At 41.1% G+C, this 18578-nt stretch overlaps 3 protein-coding genes and 1 long non-coding RNA gene across 53 annotated transcripts in view; 2 read left to right on the top strand and 2 right to left on the bottom strand.

The window, feature by feature from the left end:
- Positions 1-7: 7 nt before the first annotated feature.
- On the bottom strand, positions 8-1810 carry LOC108879368 (bifunctional epoxide hydrolase 2; the record flags this gene model as incomplete). The annotated part of the gene is made up of 4 exons (XM_018670592.2): positions 1678-1810; positions 474-552; positions 224-386; positions 8-138 (listed from the first exon to the last, which is right to left on the bottom strand). Coding segments are annotated over exons 1-4 (477 nt in total), but the record flags the coding sequence as incomplete, so codon positions are not given.
- A 331-nt stretch (positions 1811-2141) lies between these two features.
- On the bottom strand, positions 2142-8644 carry LOC108879372 (NLR family CARD domain-containing protein 3-like). The gene is given in 13 exon segments (XM_018670610.2): positions 2142-2969; positions 2971-3184; positions 3269-3315; positions 3766-3939; positions 4075-4248; positions 4379-4767; positions 4769-6159; positions 6396-6600; positions 6720-6795; positions 7428-7541; positions 7710-7823; positions 7990-8094; positions 8368-8644. Coding segments are annotated over 13 exon segments (3519 nt in total). The 5' UTR covers positions 8529-8644; the 3' UTR covers positions 2142-2614.
- On the top strand, positions 2727-8998 carry LOC127142139 (uncharacterized). The gene is made up of 4 exons (XR_007812636.1): positions 2727-2875; positions 2971-3083; positions 8301-8507; positions 8603-8998. It is a non-coding gene; the product is annotated as an uncharacterized LOC127142139 (long non-coding RNA).
- Positions 8999-10331: 1333 nt separating this feature from the next.
- Positions 10332-18578, top strand: part of LOC108879369 (uncharacterized) — a 28600-nt gene continuing 20353 nt past the window's right edge. For 44 of the 50 annotated variants that reach the window (XM_051069200.1, XM_051069186.1, XM_051069192.1 and 41 more), the window contains exons 1-7: positions 10332-10466; positions 11832-11886; positions 12346-12780; positions 12966-14562; positions 14739-15002; positions 15827-16261; positions 17935-18390. In XM_051069200.1, the coding sequence (XP_050925157.1) occupies positions 12390-12780; positions 12966-14562; positions 14739-15002; positions 15827-16261; positions 17935-18390 (3143 nt within the window). In that variant the 5' untranslated portion in view covers positions 10332-10466; positions 11832-11886; positions 12346-12389. The remainder of the gene's footprint in view (positions 10467-11831; positions 11887-12345; positions 12781-12965; positions 14563-14738; positions 15003-15826; positions 16262-17934; positions 18391-18578) is intronic. The other 6 variants (XM_051069201.1, XM_051069194.1, XM_051069190.1 and 3 more) reach the window with 1 other exon arrangement.

Genomic DNA, 18578 nt, shown 5'->3' with positions numbered 1-18578 from the left:
TCTGGACCCTGTGACCTGAGCGGCAGGACTGCAGGACCAGGTCAAAATGGCCTCCCAGCTGAGAGAGAAGGCAGGCTGGGCTGTCTGCAGCTGCACTGTCATCCAGCCAGTGATTGGCCAGGACAGCTGTGAGTATCCCTGAGCGCCGGGGGCGGAGACGTGGGGGGAGTTTAAATGAAAAATCAGACTCTTTATTTTCATGTGTGTTCAGTGTTTTGTTTACCGCTGCGATGCAGGCGGGCAGCTGTCTTCAGCACAGCAGGCTGGACGTCCATCATCGCCTCTCTGAGCTTCTCCAGCAGGCCTCTGACTGACCAATCAGACGGCAGAGTGACACCTCTGGCCTGAGCCTCCTTCACACACTCCTCCTCAAACACTGGGATCATCTACACACAAAGAAACCCAGATGACTCCCCTTCATCTGCAGCAGCGAGCACAGAGGACAGAGGAGTAGTGAAATCGACTTCACCCACCTGGGTAAGCGTGACCTCGCCTCTCTCCGCCCGGCTCAGGGCGCCGTCCTTCTGTGACGCCACACTGGACAGAAAACCACTGAAACCAGCAGCACAAAGCAAACATTAAAGAGACAGATGTTAATATGAGGCTGCCAGGTGTCATTAAGGTGAGGCCAACTCCCACCAGACTTTTCTTCCTTGTGCCTGCTCCCTGAGTTTTGTTTCCTGTTGTCACCTGCCTGTTTGTTCATCTGTAAGCCTGATACAAAAACTGAGTCTGGTTTAAAGGGAGCTAACCCTGAACGAGAGGCAACCTCTCCAAATCATGTGTTCATTTTATCCTTGGAACAACCTGCTTTTCTGCATTAACAGGGATCTGGAAATGTAAAACACAGATGCAACATAACACAAAAGGATCAGGACACTCACACAGTAAAACAACCATGAGGATAAAAAAAGAATAAGAAGAAAATTTTGTGTGCAAACCCTCATAAATAATAAATGTCAGTCAGATCAAGTGGAACAAAGGAACAAAGGGAGAACCTCTATCTCAAGTTCTTGTGGAAGAGTGGATGATCAGGAGTGGCCAACAACTGCGCTTTCCACAGAACTTGTCTGTCATAGGTAACTGCTGTGTGCCAGTTAGCTTGCTGGCTACTTTAAACAATGTTAGACAGAGGATTTTTGTTCTGCACCGCGAGGTTAAAAGATTTAAAAGATAAACGATTTGGTCTGATTTGTGTGCAGAACAGAAGGGTTTCAGGTAGAAAATAAAACCTTCAAAGTTGGAAAACCAACAGATTATTCTACAGAACTGTATGAGAGGGTGAAAGACTACATGACGCTGGGTTATTTGGGACAAAGTGCAACATTTTCTGGTTATAAAAATGCACCAGCGTTGGTTAAAGTGCAGAATGGGAGCTGGATGTTCTGCATGACAAAGACATTAATTAGCAAACATGGTGCGGTGGCTTATTAACAATAACCCGCTCAGATTCAGCTGTCCATTTACTTTTTTACTTTTCGATCATGTTCTTATTTTAATAAAGTTTTATCGAATCCGTGCAGCATCTGCACTCTCAGCAACAGCAGATTACTGAACAATCTCTATGCAATGATGCTTCATGTTTTAACTTTAATTAGACATCCACTCAGATTTCTAACAGAATACTTTAAAATCTCTCTTTTACAGTGTGGAGATGTTACATAATGACCTCCTTACCCCGGCAAGTTGTGCAACTCCTCCAACTTGTTGAAAACCACATCACGTCGAGATGAAACAGCAACTCCCCAGAAGCTGAACAGGACGGCTTTGTTCTTGGCCATGGCCTCTGAGTCTGAGTGAGCAGATTTTTGATTCTCTCTCCCTCTAACAGGCCTGTGTTCTCTCTCTCTGCAGCTGCTGTGGACTCTGCGCAGGCTCTGAGGGAACTGCTGCCCTCTGTACAGACTGACACAACAGGTCCGCCCACTGATCCTGCAACTTCACACTTCACACACAAAATAACACGCCACTCCCTCTGGGTCGGAGTGTAAATATCTGATAATCCACTGCTCATATGGAACATCTGAAAATAAGTCAGTTTAATCAGATTCTAAATGAGCTAAAAGTTAGTATTTAAAAGGATTTTACTGTGGTGTCGACCATTTGTTTACATAGGTTTTTGTAATGATTCTGTTGCCAAGTGTGAAATACAGATTTTATTCAATAGTTTGAATTATCATCAACTTTATTAGTTTTTTCTACAAAAATAAATCTAAAGCAAACAGCAGCACAACAAACACAAAGACCTCCATACAGATTTAAAGTTGTTAATAGATGCACTGCACAGCCTGCTAATGTCATCTCTCTGGTTTTACATTCTGTGATCCTTTAAATAAAGATCAGGTGAAATTTAAAAATAAGCTCATCTGTTATAACTGTGCACAAATGTTAAAAAGGTGAGTGACAAACATAAACACAAAGATCCATCATATTGAAATATGAGTGTATTTATAGTTATTCTAAAGAACCATGGTGAGTAATAATAAACAATAACAAACATACAGAACATTACAAAACGTATGCATAGTGGGCATTGACATATTGTTTTACACAGTTAAATAATTTATTATGAGTGTCTCTAGATTCATTTTTCACCTTACGTCTGAATGTTTCTTTAAACAGAGGACGACTCTCCCTCCCGGCAGCGTGCACAGAGAGACTGAAGAATCAAAAACCTCAGCTGAAAGCCGACCCTGAAGGCAGGGTAGACAGGTTCAGTGAAGGTGGTGTTGAAGGTGTGGAGGTGGATCAGAGAGTCAGAGGAGACATTGTAGAAGGACAGAGAGCCAGAGGGCCAGTCCAGATACACTCCCACTCTGTGAGAGAAGGAAGACGGGGGACATATGTCTGTTTTTTCTGAGTTGTGATGAGCAGAGTAAGTCTTCCCAGAACAGTACAGACTCCAGGACTGATTGTTGACTCCGAGTAAACAGTCAGCACTGTCTCCTTTCCTGCTGATTGCTCTGTTAGGTCACTCCCACACAAACCAGTCCCTGCCACTCCACCTCCCAGTAACAACGCCCAGTCAGACCATTTCTACACAGCAGCTGAAGGCAGTCGTCAAATCTCTCCGGATGATCGGGGTAGGACTGCACCTCTTTCACTCTTTTCACTTTCCTGTTGCTGTCAGAAAGCTTGAGGTTTCTGTGCACTGTGTTTGGGTCGAGTGTGAGTTCACAGGTGTCTACAATAAGAGATGATTCAGAAGCTGAGTTTCAGATAATGTGGTTAACGTCAGTGCTAAACATCAAGCTGTAAACACACTTACATTTCCTCAGACCGGGTTTCAATCTCCATTCTCCACAATGGTCCACTCTGAGGGAGAGAAAATATTGAGTGATCTCAGATGAAGATACAGCAGGATACTCAAAGTATCTTGATTCAAAGGAAATACTGTAAACTAACTATACTTAACTGGTGTGAATGCAGCATGTTGTGTTTCATTTGGATGCTAACAAAGCCCTTTCCATCTGAGACGAAGCTCAGACAACATCCCAGTCTCAGATAAACATGCAGCAGGATACCACAATATCTCCTATACTCTAAACTTAATGTACCAAACCTTCTAATTCTCCATAAGATCAAAGATTATTTGACCTCACTTTCAGACTTTCATGTGTTTTACAACATCTCATGACCTGGCTGTGCTCCCTTATACCAGCTGCCTGATCTCACTGACATGGATTTCCATCAAGGATTAACCTGCCTGTACAATGGTAAAATGGTTCCCCAGTCTACTGGCTCTACATCGGTTCCTCTCCATACCTGAGGGTGTCCAGTCTCCAGTCTGGATCCTCCACTCCAACAGACAACATCTTCACTCCTGAGTCTCCTGGATCATTGTAGCTCAGATCGAGCTCTTTGAGATAGGAAGGGTTGGACTCCAGAGCTGAGGCCAGAGAGGCACAACCTTTCTTGGTGATCAAACAGCCAGACAACCTGCAGAACATGGTGCATGAGATACATGTTAGATCATCTTCAAACCCTCAAACCCTCAAACCCTCAAGTTATGGCTCAACAATCATAACTCATTATGACATTCATACAAACATCATCTCAGTGTTGATTTCTAACCTGAGAGTTTCTAGTTTACAGTGTGGACTCTTCAGTCCAGTGGAAAGCTCCTTGACTCCTGAGTCCTTCAGGTCGTTGTTGCTCAGGTCCAGGTCTCTCAGACTAGAGGACTGGGAGCTGAGAACTGAGACCAGAGCTTTACAACCTTTCTTTGAGAGGTTACAGTCACTCAACCTGAAGAAACAACAATGAACACAAACATTAAGCAATTTTACTGCTTAGTAACCGACTGCTTACCCAGGCATTAGTCAACAGTATAATACTGAACAAACTATCCTGAATTTACCCAGTTATCTGAACTTACAGAGATTTCTTGGAGGCTTTGACCACTGGTAGCAGCTGCAATAATGCATCCTCTGAAGCAGAGTATTTCTTCAGGTCAAACACGTCCAGATCTTTCTCTGATGACAGTAAGATGAAGACCAGAGCTGACCATTGAGCAGGAGACAGTTTATCTGTGGAGAGACTTCCTGAACTCAGGGACTGTTGGATCTTCTCCACCAGAGAACGATCATTCAGTTCATTCAGACAGTGGAACAGGTTGATGCTTTTCTCTGCAGAGGGAGTCTCTTCAATCTTCTTCTTGATGTACTGGACTGTTTCCTGATTGATTCCTGAGCCACTTCCTGTCTGTGTCAGCAGACCTTGTAAGAGAGTCTGATTGGTCGGCAGTGAAAGACCCAGGAGGAAGCGGGAGGAACAGGTCCAGGTGTCCATTTGGACTCTGTAAGGCCTTGTCCACAGCACTCTTGTAGAAGTCTTCAAAGTTACTGTTTGTTATTAATTTTGGCTCTGACAGCAGGTTGACTCCATAGTTGATGACAATCAGATGGACATGAAGAGCAGCCAGAAACTCCTGAACACTCAGATGGACGAAGCAGAACACCTTGTCCTGGTACAGTCCTCTCTCCTCTTTAAAGATCTGTGTGAACACTCCTGAGTACACTGAGGCTGCTCTGATATCGATGCCACACTCTGTCAGGTCTGATTCATAGAAGATCAGGTTTCCTTTCTGCAGCTGATCAAAAGCCAGTTTTCCCAGAGACCCAATCATCTTCCTGGTCTCTGGACTCCAGAGTGGATCTGTCCCAGATCCTCCATAATACTTGATGCTCTTCCGTTTTAGCTGGACCACCAGGAAGTAGATGTACATCTGAGTCAGGGTCATGGGCAGCTCTCCTCCCTCTCTGGTTTTCAACACATCCTCCAGAACTGTAGCAGTGATCCAGCAGAAGACTGGGATGTGGCACATGATGTGGAGGCTTCGTGAGGTCTTGATGTGGGAGATGATCCTGCTGGCCTGATCCTCATCTCTGAACCTCTTCCTGAAGTACTCCTCCTTCTGTGGGTCAGTGAACCCTCTGACCTCTGTCACCATGTCAACACACTCAGGAGGGATCTGATTGGCTGCTGCAGGTCGTGTGGTTATCCAGAGGCGAGCAGAGGGAAGCAGTTTCCCCCTGATGAGGTTTGTCAGCAGCACGTCCACTGAGGTGGACTCTGTAACATCAGTCAGGATCTCAGTGTTGTGGAAGTCCAGAGGAAGTCGACACTCATCCAGACCGTCAAAGATGAACACAACCTGGAACTCTTCAAACCTGCAGATTCCTGCTTCTTTGGTTTCAGTAAAGAAGTGATGAACAAGTTCCACCAAGCTCAACTTTTTCTCTTTCAGCACATTCAGCTCTCTGAAAGTGAATGGAAATGTGAAGTGTATGTCCTGGTTGGCTTTGTCTTCAGCCCAGTCCAGAGTGAACTTCTGTGTTAAGACTGTTTTCCCAATGCCAGCCACTCCCTTTGTCATCACTGTTCTGATTGGTTCATCTCTTCCAGGTGAGGCTTTAAAGATGTCTTCTTGTCTGATGGTTGTTTCTGGTCTGTCTGGTTTCCTGGATGTTGTTTCAATCTGTCTGACCTCATGTTCATCATTGACCTCTCCAGTCCCTCCCTCTGTGATGTAGAGCTCTGTGTAGATCTGATTCAGAAGTGTTGGGTTTCCTGCTTTAGAGATCCCCTCAAACAAACACTGGTACTTGTTCTTTAGAGTAGTTTTGAGTTTCCTCCGGCATCGCGGAGCAGCCATTTCTGAATGGGCAAGCAACAAATAATATCACTGAAAAGATATTAATTACTATCTACTTTCCTGCCTCAATTCACTGTAAACACCTGTCCAAAACACCTAATACCAGGTTGACAGCAACATTATTGAACTGATAATGAAGAAACCAACAAGAACCAACATGCACAAGAGGGTGACACTGGAGAGGAGACTTTCCAAGTTGTCACAACTCCATGTTATGTTTTCTAAAAAACTCTCTTACTGTTGTACAAAGAGTCAGCCAGCTCTGCCTGCTTCATCCTCCTCAGGAAGTGCAGTGTGATCTTCAGCAAAGCCTCTCTGCTGCTCCTCATCTGCTCCTTCTCCTCATTGTCCACCACCTCCTCCTCCATCCTGTCTGTATTTAAAACCTGCAGGAACGTCTTCAGCTCTTTCCTCACAAAAGTGACAATGTTCTTTTCGAGACCCTGGAGCAGAGTGATGGATATGGATCAGATGAATAGGTTGATTGACAGACCACTGGTTTAAAGAGATTATTTTTCATTTCAATATCATCTGAAGTGAAAAGTGCTTTGCATGTACAAACCATGAATATGGTATCCAGGTGTGTCTGCTCCTGAGCAGACTGAGTACTGGGCATCTCTAACCTCTCTTGGTCGACTCTGAAGGAAAAACACACAAGTCGTTAACGATTATTTGTCAATAATACAAACTAGAGTTGAACATGACTGGAAGGCGCTCTGCTGATTTCAGGCACTCTCTTTTTGAAAACATGGCATTCTGCATCAAGCCTTCATCAGGGATCCAACAGATCTCAAGGAACCACCAGCAGGAATCTTCCACTTGGACATAGTGATGTGGCCTCGAGAAGGTGTAGTTATATAAAATCTCCAGCAGATGGCGTCATTTTCACACACAGTTTTCATCAAAGCTGAGTTAAAGGCTTGTACTGTGGATTGGTTACAGTTGGAGAAGTCTAGATACTGTGTAGCCATAAGGTAGAGAGAGAACAGGGAACAACCATGTTTGGAAACATGATGTTTGCATTTGCGGTAGAATAGGTTTATGTCTCTGGGAAGTACCTGGCTCCGTCTGACCCAAGGTGACTTGTCTTATAACCTGTGATTATACTGCCTGCTTTGTCAGCCTCTCCCATTCTCATTTATCACTCAACTGGACCTTGTCATGTCCCTAAGCCTCAGGCTATCTCTGTTTGCTCTAAAACTGGGATCTTTAAGGATAAAGAGTACCATAAAGAATACAATAGTTTAATAACGCAGCTCTAAACTGTCACCTTTTATCAAATGAGTGGCATCCATCTTTGAAGGTCACAGGTTCCCCTTTGGAGTGATCACTCCTCAGGGACACACAGCTGGGTCCAGGGGAGTCTGGTTTCTTCTGTTGAATCCTTATAGAAACACACCGTACAGTTTATTATCACCTGGATAAATAAGAGTTCATCAGAATTTCAATGTGAATAACATCTTAATTCTTTTGTTCCTTTATGTAGTAGCTGACTTGTCAGGAACAGTGTCCCCAGATCACCCACAAAACTGATTAAACTTTAAACCTTCACCTTTTATCAGATGAGTGGCGTCCATCTTTGAAGGTCACAGGTTCCCCTTTGGAGTGATCACTCCTCAGGGACACACAGCTGGGTCCAGGGGAGTCTGGTCTCTCCTTCTGAGTCCTGATAGAAAGTCACCAGATAAACAGTGAATAAGCTGCAGTTACTTTTAGCCTTCCTTTTTCTTTTTTAGGTAAAAGACACCCTAAAGGTCAAATATAAATAAATAAATACTGCCTCTTTATGTTAATAACAAATGTGAGTTAATAATGCAGCTTTTAACTTTCACCTTAAGTGGCGTCCATCTTTGAAAGTCACAGGTTCCCCTCTGGAGTGATCACTCTTCAGGGACACACAGCTGGGTCCAGGGGAGTCTGGTCTCTTTTGCTGTGCCCTGACAGAAACACATCATCCAGTATATTATAATCAAGATAAATAAGTTTATCAGCATTTTAATGTGAGTAACAACTTATTTTTTTCATTTCTTGAAGCCTGTTTTTTGGTCATCCAACCACAGTGGCTCCTGGATACACTAACTAACTAGATATCGGCAAGAAAAGTATTCAACTCTACTCTCATTGTTTATTTCTTTTTATTCAGAAGCTGATTTGTCAGGAACAGTGACCCCAGATCACCTAAAAAACCAGAATAAGCTTTAAACCTTCACCTTTTATCAAATAAGTGGCGTCCATCTTTGAAGGTGACAGGTTCCCCTCTGGAGTGATCGCTCTTCAGGGACACACAGCTGGGTCCAGGGGAGTCTGGTCTCTCCTGCTGAATCCTGAGAGAAAAACCACCAGAAAAACTGTGAGTACGATCAGAAAACATTCAGGTTTAATGTAACACATGACTTTACAACATCTGACAATGACACCCATTCATCTGTGATTAACCTTTTGCAGGACAAAGAAGTTACTGACTGTATTATCTCAACCACCTGAGGCAAATGGGAAGGGCAAAAGTGTTCCTGCTTTGAACAAAAGATGTAATATCTGTTTTCATCTGGGAATTTAATCTTATTTGGCTGACTGGAAGAGTGTCATAAAAATGTCTAAAACATAACTAAAATATAGTAAAGAAAGTCCTTTTTTCAGTGGTCGAAGAAGTAATCAGATACTTTACATGAGTAAAAGTACCACACAGTAACACATATGCAACAGAACAATTATAGAAATAAATATTTTGGATATATTTTATGATTAAAAGTAAATGAACCTTCTTCCTTGTCACCTTTGTTGTAACTGTTACTGTGTAATCAATAACATAGACGCCATAATAAAAATATTTGTCAGCCTTTATCAAGATCAGTTTCAACATCTAAAAAACAGTGCTATCATCAAATTAAACTGGTATCTTATTATGACTCTAAGTCTAAAGTTCAAGTGTAGTAATCTACAGTTTTATTAGATAAAGATCTTACTGGCAATGGATTCCAATATCTTTTTACTGCGCTGAAGACAAAATACACAACCAGCTGTAATGTATAAGTACTCCATACCTTTGCATGTTTGAGATAAACCTGGAGCCACACTGATAAGAGAGCAGACCTGACAGAGAGAGCACAGCAATCAATCAAAGTGATTGACCCAAAATTTTAATCCTAATCAATATGACTGATTGTGTGTAAGTAAGATCTTAGACAATATTTTATAAATATTTTAGATGTTATATTTCAATTCAGGAATAATCACATCTCCAGCACTGTTGTCATGAGCAGTTATTTTAAAACAACAAAATCACTGGATCAGTGTCCACACAGACAGTTTCTGATGAAAAGGAAACAGTAAAAACAGAAAGAGAGAGAATTCAAGCAGAGCTCTACTCACTCAACTCATTCCTCTGGATGTCTGTTTTCTGTCCAGCAGCTCACTTGTGTCTTTTTCAGGTCTGCTGAGAAAAGAAACAGGTGTTGCCCAATGCAACAGTTCTGTTGGTCTGACTGTTGGACTCTTTTCCTTCTCTCAGTCGAACAAGTCTGAGGTCAAAGAGTGACTTTATTATGACTGAGTCAAAGCTTTATAGCCCATGTAACTCCATCATCCACTGAAGAGGAAGACTTAGAGGGAACAAACAGGCGTGTAAAAGAAATTGCTGATGACATTTACCGAAACAGGGAAGGCTTAAGAGAGACAGGGAGAGAAAGGAAGAAATGCTCTTTATGAATCCAGAGTTTGCCTGAAAATCATCATGTTTTTTATCATCAGAATAATCACAAACAATTATCCCACAAATGAAAGAAACATTAAATAAAAATAATCATTATCATTATTGTTCTAATTACTATTATTATTAGTCATTGTAGTATTAAGAGTAAGAGTGTCTGTTTTACTCTAATATTTCACAGATGATGCTGTTCACAGTTTTAATAGGAACTAATCTGATTTTTTAAAAGATAATTTTGCAGAACAAACGCAGAATCACCCAGACACAGATTTCTCAAAGTCAAACAAGCAATGTTTTCCATTAAGTCTTTTTCTGACCACAGTGTAAATAATTAGTTTTTCTAATCAAATGTTAGCATTATTGCATTTCTTAGCCTTTTCCTCACATGTGGCAGCTGGTCTAATGGTGACATCTTGTGGATGATAGTGGACCCTACAACCACTGAGAGCTCCTCCTTTATACAGGATGTGACTTCATGCAGCAAAAGTGAAAGTAAAGACAGACTGGGAAACAGTTAGGGCGGAAAGTTAAAGACAGAAAGGAGAAGAACTGTCTAAAATATGACTGAGGAATAGAAACTGTCTGTGACCCTGAGCCACACAGGTAAGATGAAGGAAGAAGATCTGAACGGTTTAAGGGTTTTACTCTGAAACCTTCACCTTTAGACTGTTTCTGTAGGTGAAGAAGAGACCGCACGTCTACTCTTCTGTTTCCACACCTGCCATTTTAAGAAAATACCTGTAGATGATACCTGTTATTTATTGTTGCATTACTTATACACAAGGTGAAGCTCAGCTGATCCGCTCTGTTTAAAAGTTTGAGCAACATCCCATCTTGTATAATCTAAACTATAACGAAATGGGCCATTTGCATCGTTAATCCCTTTACTTTTGGTACATTTGGCAATTTTGATGTCAATACTTTTGTACTTCTATTTTGGAACGTTTTAAATGCAGGACTTTTATTTGTAACGAGTATTTCTACATTGCGGTATTGTTACTTTTATTTTGTAAAATATCTCAGCACTTCCTCCTCCGTTGTTCATCTCTGTGCGGACAGCATGGCCACGAAAATCTCTGGATACAGATGGTTTAACATCACAAAACTATAAAATAGTTTCTTTTATCAAATATATGTACAAAGTTGATTTAAAATGTGTATTTAGTTACTTATTTTTTTTATTTTGTTACGTACTATATTTGCGGCGTTGTTTTATTTTGAAAGGTACATAGCCGGGTGCGATTAACTAACTTGACAGTAACGGAAAAAGATAACAACCAACTAACGGTAATTCACTGTTGTGTTAATTTAAGATGAAGAAGTGAGGGTTTTTTTGCCGCCTGTTCACGTCAAAACAAGGTCTATGTATTTTTTTCTGTATTTCTAAATACGTTAAACTTATTTTCTTGTGATACATTAGTTAGCTTTGTGTTGCTGTTAGCTAGGTAGCTTCAACCGTTGGCGCCGAAATTAACGCACCGTTTGGAGTCGACTTTTAGCCTTTTAGGCAGTGACAGGCGACATATTTTGTTCTTTCTTTTTCCTCTCTTTTGTTTGGCAATGTAGAATATATATGAAAATGAATGTGTAAGACAAGTAAATATCAGTTTACTTCTTCAAACGGTTACATAAGGCTACGAAACAGCTAACAAACTAGGTCATTAGCACAGTGAGCTAATAAGCAACATAGAGACAGTTTTCTATATTAATAATGAAAGACTAATGCTCTAATCCCGCCTAAAGGTTTAGTTACAGTGAGACCTGATATAATGAGTAATGTTGGGCATCTTAACATAACTGAAGTAACACTGTCCTTTTGTAGGTTTGGTGAATGTTTAACTGTAATTAATTATTATTCCAATAATTGATCAACAGAATATTAACCAGCAACTAATTTGACAATTAAATAATCCTTTTTTCCAGCTTCTCAAGGTGTTGATTTGATGCATTTTTTTTTCTTGTGATCAGGACAATCAGGTGAGCTGATGGAGTCCATCATAAGTGGAGACTATGAGGCTTATGTGTAAGTGTCTCTCTCTGATATACATTCTGTATTTCTCTGTGCATGGTGATGTTTCTTCTTTGTTACAACATTAATTTAGTTTTGTCTTTAAACATTTTAGTTAGTTGAAAAAAAGAAAACAATTCCTATGGCATGTTTCATACTAAGTGTTTCATAATGTACAAAAAGAACAATAATGAGTAAATATTTTATTTATATTTATATCATACTGATATTTGGGCATCAACATGCCAAAATTTTTTTGCACATTATTCAAAAGCACACAGGTATCCATTTTGGATCAATACCATTAGAAGTGATGTTAAACTGTTGAATTGCTGTAGCTATGTGATGTTTACACAGTGCTGCAAAATGTTTCTGTTATTGTAAAAGATTTCAGATGTTTTACTGAGCAGTTAATATATCACAGGCAAAATAACTACTTTAATTAACATGTTATTTCTGGTATCTTTATTCCAGATGATTGAAGTTGGTCTGTGTGCAGGACATACAGAAGTCAGGACATGGCTTGTACATCACAGTCTGCTGTAGATTACATCCAGCAGGCCAGAGTCCATCTTGTAAGAGAATTAAGGAGCCTCTCTGTGATTATAGAGAACTTGTATCAGCAAGAAGTTCTCAGTGATGAAGAGGTCAGTAAAATCCAGGCAGAGACTGATGACTACGATAAAACCAGAAAAATACTGGACTCAGTCATTAAAAAAGGGGAACAGGCCTGTTATGTGTTACTCAGGATTATTGACATGACGAGGAAGAGGACGTTAGGGAGGTCGTCCCTCTTCCCTGAGAAAAAGAGTGAAGCTTCTACTGGGACCAAGAAGTTTGACCTGCACCACTGGATCAGCTGCTTTTCTTTCAAGGAAGACACACACATGGATGTTAACTATTTACAAGGTATTTTCATTCTGAGGTCTGACTCTAATATTTCTTGTTATTATTTCTAATAGATGAGCTGTTTGTGTATAATTCACTGTTCTGTCTCTGAATGCAAATATTCATCCATTGATTAGAAAGAGTGTGAAAGGTCACAGCAGTGGAGTCACAGTCCATTTATTTACTCACTGTTGGTTTTGTTTCAGGTCCGAGGCCGTGCCACAGATATCAGAGAAAGCTGAAGTCAAAAGCACAAAAAATATCAAATAAGTTTTGGATGGCAAACAAAAATCTGTTTGAAGAGAGAAACAGGCCTGATCTGTCATACACACCACTTGTATTAGAGGAACAAGGAAACGTTTCTCCTTCTAAAATAAAGAAATTGAAGAGCAAGAAAAGCAAGATGAGTCGTCCTAAAAAGCTGAGGACGTACATCCCAGAAGACAAACCAGAGATTTCCCCCAGTGACCTGCTGAAAACAGATAAAGACTATGTCTTGGTTGGGAAACCTGGGATTGGAAAGACAGCACTGACCCATGAAATGTTGAAACTCTGGGCAGAAAGAGACGGTGAGGAGCTGGATTACATGTTTTACTTTGACATGAGAGAAACATCTGACTTGATGAAGGCCACGAGCCTGGAGGATCTTCTTTTCAGTGTGTTCAGTGAACCAGATGAAGGTAAAGAAGAGGTCTTAGATGATATAAAGAAGAACTCAGACAACGTTACAATAATTTTTGATGGAATCACAGATCTCTCTTCATCTGTGGTGAAGAGACTTGTAGATAAAGACCTGCTACCTGACGCAAAAATCATCATAACGTGTCGACCAGATGATGAAGAAGACTTCTTTTCTAGAGACTTTCGCAGAGTGGAGGTGAAAGGCTTCAGTGAGTGGTCCATAAAAACATATTTATCTGTGACTCTCGGCGAAGAACAGAAGAAAGTTTTAAACAACTTGGAGTTGTTGACTCTTTGCCACGTCCCGATGTACGCACTGATGGTGTCTGTCTGCTTCTCATCAGAAATCTCTCCACAGCCGTGCACTACAACTGAAATATACATTAATATTGTTCGTCTCTGTCTTAAGATGAACAGCAATAAAAAAAAAACCAAATGTCTAAATTTCTACATCAACAACAAGAGGGAGCAAATTCTGTCTTTGGCTGAGGCTGCTTTTAATGCAGCTGAAAGAAAAACTGTGATCTTGACAGACCTGTCCTGTGAAGACAGCTGTGTCCTTTCCTTCCTGAAACCTCTGTTTATCAAAGTTGCCCACACTGAGACAATCACCGCATATTCATTTCTCCATTACACAATGCAGGAGTTCTTTGCAGCACTGTGGCTCCTGAAGAATCCAGATAAAGTTCAGGATGTTTTTCAGCAAAGCCTGACTGAGGAGATGAAACACATGAGACATCTGATCCCTTTCATGTGCAGACTGTTGAATGAGAAGAACCCGAGTTTGATGACGTGTCTGATTCCAGCTGAGGAGCTCAGGAGTACATCAGATGGGTTCTTTAAGGAGCTGATCAACAAGGACAGAGGGTCTGATGTGGACATACTGTTCTTATGTCAGTGCTTGTATGAGTCCCAGTGTCCTGAAGCCTGCAGCGACCTTTTGAACACACTGGACTACAGTCTGGATCTCAGTGAACAGAGTCTGGATCCTTACTCCTGCTGTGCTGTGGCCTACGTGGTCTCTCAGTCCAAGGAGAGGAAAATCCATCTGGACCTTGAAAATGTCGTGATATCAGAACAAGGAATGAGGCGACTGATTGGCTGCCTTCAACGTGTCCAATGGTACGAGAGAGAGTGTGTTTTTAACTGTCAGATTACTGCTTAGTTACAACATATTTAATTTAGAAGCTGTGATACCATAAGTGAGAACAGAAAGAGGAAGAAGAATACAGTGAGAATGATCCTTGAGTTGGGTTGAGTTGTGTTAAAATGTTTTTGGATTATTCCTCATGTTACAGGTGTGACCCTCTGCCACGGCAGCTGTGGAAGATTTTCCTTCTCAGTGAAGAGCAGATGGACCACAGCAGCTTACTGGGCGTTGATGGGAATCAGCTGCACCTTCCAGTTGAGGGTAAAAAGCAGCTGTTTGAAGGAGCAGTGAAGGTCATGCAGAAGGTCACTACCAAGGTTAATGTGTGCCTCTACTGGGACAGGCCGACTCCTGTCTGTCAACACCTCTGTGAGTCTCTATTCGAGGGTTTGCTGCACATCAGTTCACTCAGGTATGTAGGTGTTGGTTTTGTGTAATGTTGATTTCACATATTTTAATTTTCCTTTTGTTAAACCATCAGTTTGATGTGGTGGATTTCCATCTTTCTTTGTGTTGCAGATCTAATCTATACTAATTATTTAACTTTAACTTACTAATACAGAATTAAAGCTGGTGTGAAGCAGCACAGCCTCAATAATAGTGAAGGTCAGACACTGAGTGCCAATCAATTCACTCAGGTTTATTTGCACCAACACATAGTACAAGCTAACTGACTGTCCTGAGATCAACTGAAGAGCAAGTAGTAGTTGATTTGTTAACCACAGTCAGCCCCAAGATGGCAACTATTTTACATTCAAAGCCTCACCTCAGTAATGTTAGAGGGAAGGAGATTTAATAAGGTTATCACCACCTGAAATTCTAAATATTACACAGTTAATTCACCACTTAGTAAAAAGATCGAGCCTGTTTCCACACAACTCATCTGTTGATGGAAATATCACCATGGAATGGGTCTTTTCTACAGCCAGTATATTCTGAAACATTGTTTTTGTTGCTGACATTAAAGAGAAACCAGCTTCATAAAGGTGTGTGTGAGGAAGAACAGTAAAGTCCTCACTGCATGCTGATAGACAGAGAGTGGGTGTTGAGGCAGAAATAAGAGAGAAGCTGCTGAACTGAATGTGCTGTCAGGTGTTATTGTTTTCTCTCACACAGACATAACACAGTATTAACACCATCTTTGTGTTCAAGTATAGAGTATGTTCTTAAATTTTAATATGATTTTGCTGTACATGCAGTAAACATGTGTTTGATGTATTTGTTTTTATCGTGCAGCTTCAGGGTGACCCACAGAGATCCAGGATCAGAGGACCAGGAGCGACACCACGAGACACTGAGGAGGGAAAAAAAGAGACTGTTACTGGAACTGTGCCTGAAGGCAGCACTTCACAAAGAAGAAAGCTTTCACAGTGTAGTGAAGAGGCTCTTCTCATTGTTCTCTGTCAACACTGACTTAATCAACATCCTTCTGGATTTTTATCAACATGTTAAGAGTGAGGGCTGTTCAAGTGTCATTCCAAAACTGAGGTCAGTTTTCCAGTCAGCTCCTTCAGTCTGGATCATAGACCTCTCAGAGAGAAAGACCTCCATCCTCCTGGAAGTGTTGAAACTCCAACCAGAGAAGAAACAAGTGGAGCTGACAGGCTGGTCAGATGAAGAGAGTGAAGTGAGGAGTCTCCTACAGTGTCTGCCGTATATCTCACAGCTCAGGTAAATGATTATCATTTTCACTAAGGCCTGTGCACTGAAGGTGCAAGGAACTCATTGTTTCTGTTAAGATTGTAATTATTCTGTTTCTCCAAAGTGCCAGGGCCCTTTCAACTGTTTTTGCAGCTTTAGTTATTTCTGTTTACACTTGAAGCTGTCCCATCTGTTTTGAGTGTTTCTGCATGTAGATTAAATTATCAAAACAAATTTCATACTACAGTTCACAGAAACATTTGATTTCTCTTAGATAAAAACTAGACATCACGTCTTTTAATCCTTGTGATTTCAGTTTCGTGCCTCAGTCTTCAGATCCTTCAGATGAAGCCAGGTTCTTTGGGAATCTGTTCTGTGCAGCAGCAGAGAGAGAACAGCAGACAGGAGAGAAGATACTGGAGATGTTATCATCAGTCTGCACATATCAAACATTCCCTTTGAATGACAGCTATTTTGACGACGACGATGATGATCTGAAATATCAGTGTGATTTCCTGCTGGATCTTTTCTCCCATGTGAAGGACGATGAGACTAAAACAGGTCTGAGAGTCCTTCCAGTGTTCCAGTCAGTTTTCCAGTCAGCTCCTTCAGTCTGGATCATAGACCTCTCAAAGAGAAAGACCTCCATCCTCCTGGAAGTGTTGAAACTCCAACCAGAGAAGAAACAAGTGGAGCTGACAGGCTGTTCAGATGAAGAGAGTGAAGTGAGGAGTCTCCTACAGTGTCTGCCGTATATCTCACAGCTCAGGTAAATGATTATCATTTTCACTAAGGCCCGTGCACTGAAGGTGCAAGGAACTCATTGTTTCTGTTAAGATTGTAATTATTCTGTTTCTCCAAAGTGCCAGGGCCCTTTCAACTGTTTTTGTAGCTTTAATTATTTCTGTTTACACTTGAAGCTGTCCCATCTGTTTTGAGTGTTTAAAGATGAAGATGAAATTTCAGAACAAATTCCATACTACAGTTCACAAAAACATTTTATCCCTCTTTATTGAGATTATTGTTATTCTGCTGCAGAAACACATTTTTGAGGGGCTTAGGATGCTTCAAAACTCACCAAATTGCCTTACATGTCAGACATGGTGAAGGTTGCAAAGTTCTGTAGTGACTGGACTTAGGGGATGGGCAGTGAGCTCCACAGCACGTCAGTGCTGAAAAAAGTAAACTAAACTAAACTTATACAATATATCATAAGTAGCGTAACTTGATATCTGATATGGGTCTGGGGCACAGGTGTGGCAAAACAGCTTGAGGGTGCACCCCAGAAAAAGTTCACAAGGCATGAGTAACATTCCTAGACCTACAAAAGAGCCTTGGAGCTATAACTTAAACCCAACAGGAAGTTGGCCCTTTTGAATTTACTGTGCAATTTTAGTGTCAGTTTTTGCCACATACAGGTGCTATACTTTAACAAACTCCTTCTAGTCCAACAGTCACGCAGTTTCAGAGCCATGCCAGGTGAACTGCATTAACACTGTGGCTGCCACTGCCCCAACGGATACAAAGCGCCAGGGCCCTTTCAACACTTATTTCTGTCACAAGACGCTGTCCCATCTGTTTTGAGTGTTTCTGCATGTAGATTAAATTATCAAAACAAATTTCATACTACAGTTCACAGAAACATTTGATTTCTCTTAGATAAAAACGAGACATCACATGATTTTTAATCCTTGTGATTTCAGTTTCGTGTCTCAGTCTTCAGATCCTTCAGATGAAGCCAGGTTCTTTGGGAATCTGTTCTGTGCAGCAGCAGAGAGAGAACAGCAGACAGGAGAGAAGATACTGGAGCTGTTATCATCAGTCTGCACATATCAAACATTCCCTTTGAATGACAGAGACATGGATGATGATGATGATTATGATCCAGAATATCAGTGTGATTTCCTGCTGGATCTTTGCTCCCATGTGAAAGACTATGAGACTAAAACAGGCCTGAGAGTCCTTCCATCATTACAGTCAGTTTTCCAGTCAGCTCCTTCAGTCTGGTTCATAGACCCCTCAAAGAGAAAGACCTCCATCCTCCTGGAAGTGTTGAAACTCCAACCAGAGAAGAAACAAGTGGAGCTGACAGGCTGTTCAGATGAAGAGAGTGAAGTGAGGAGTCTCCTACAGTGTCTGCCGTATATCTCACAGCTCAGGTAAATGATTATCATTTTCACTAAGGCCTGTGCACTGAAGGTTCAGATTCAGATACTTTATTGTCCCCAAAGTGAAATTTGTTTTCACAATCTACACACATTTAACGAGTAACATTCAGCACAGAAAAACACATTGCACATGATGCAGCACAGTGGTGTAGTGGTTAGCACTATTTCCTCACAGCAAG

Source organism: Lates calcarifer, unplaced genomic scaffold (genome assembly GCF_001640805.2).
Source record: "Lates calcarifer isolate ASB-BC8 unplaced genomic scaffold, TLL_Latcal_v3 _unitig_63_quiver_945, whole genome shotgun sequence".
Taxonomy (NCBI): Eukaryota; Metazoa; Chordata; class Actinopteri; family Centropomidae; genus Lates; species Lates calcarifer.
The sequence above is the reverse complement of the archived record's forward strand: the minus strand, read 5'-3'. Positions and strand labels throughout refer to the sequence as shown.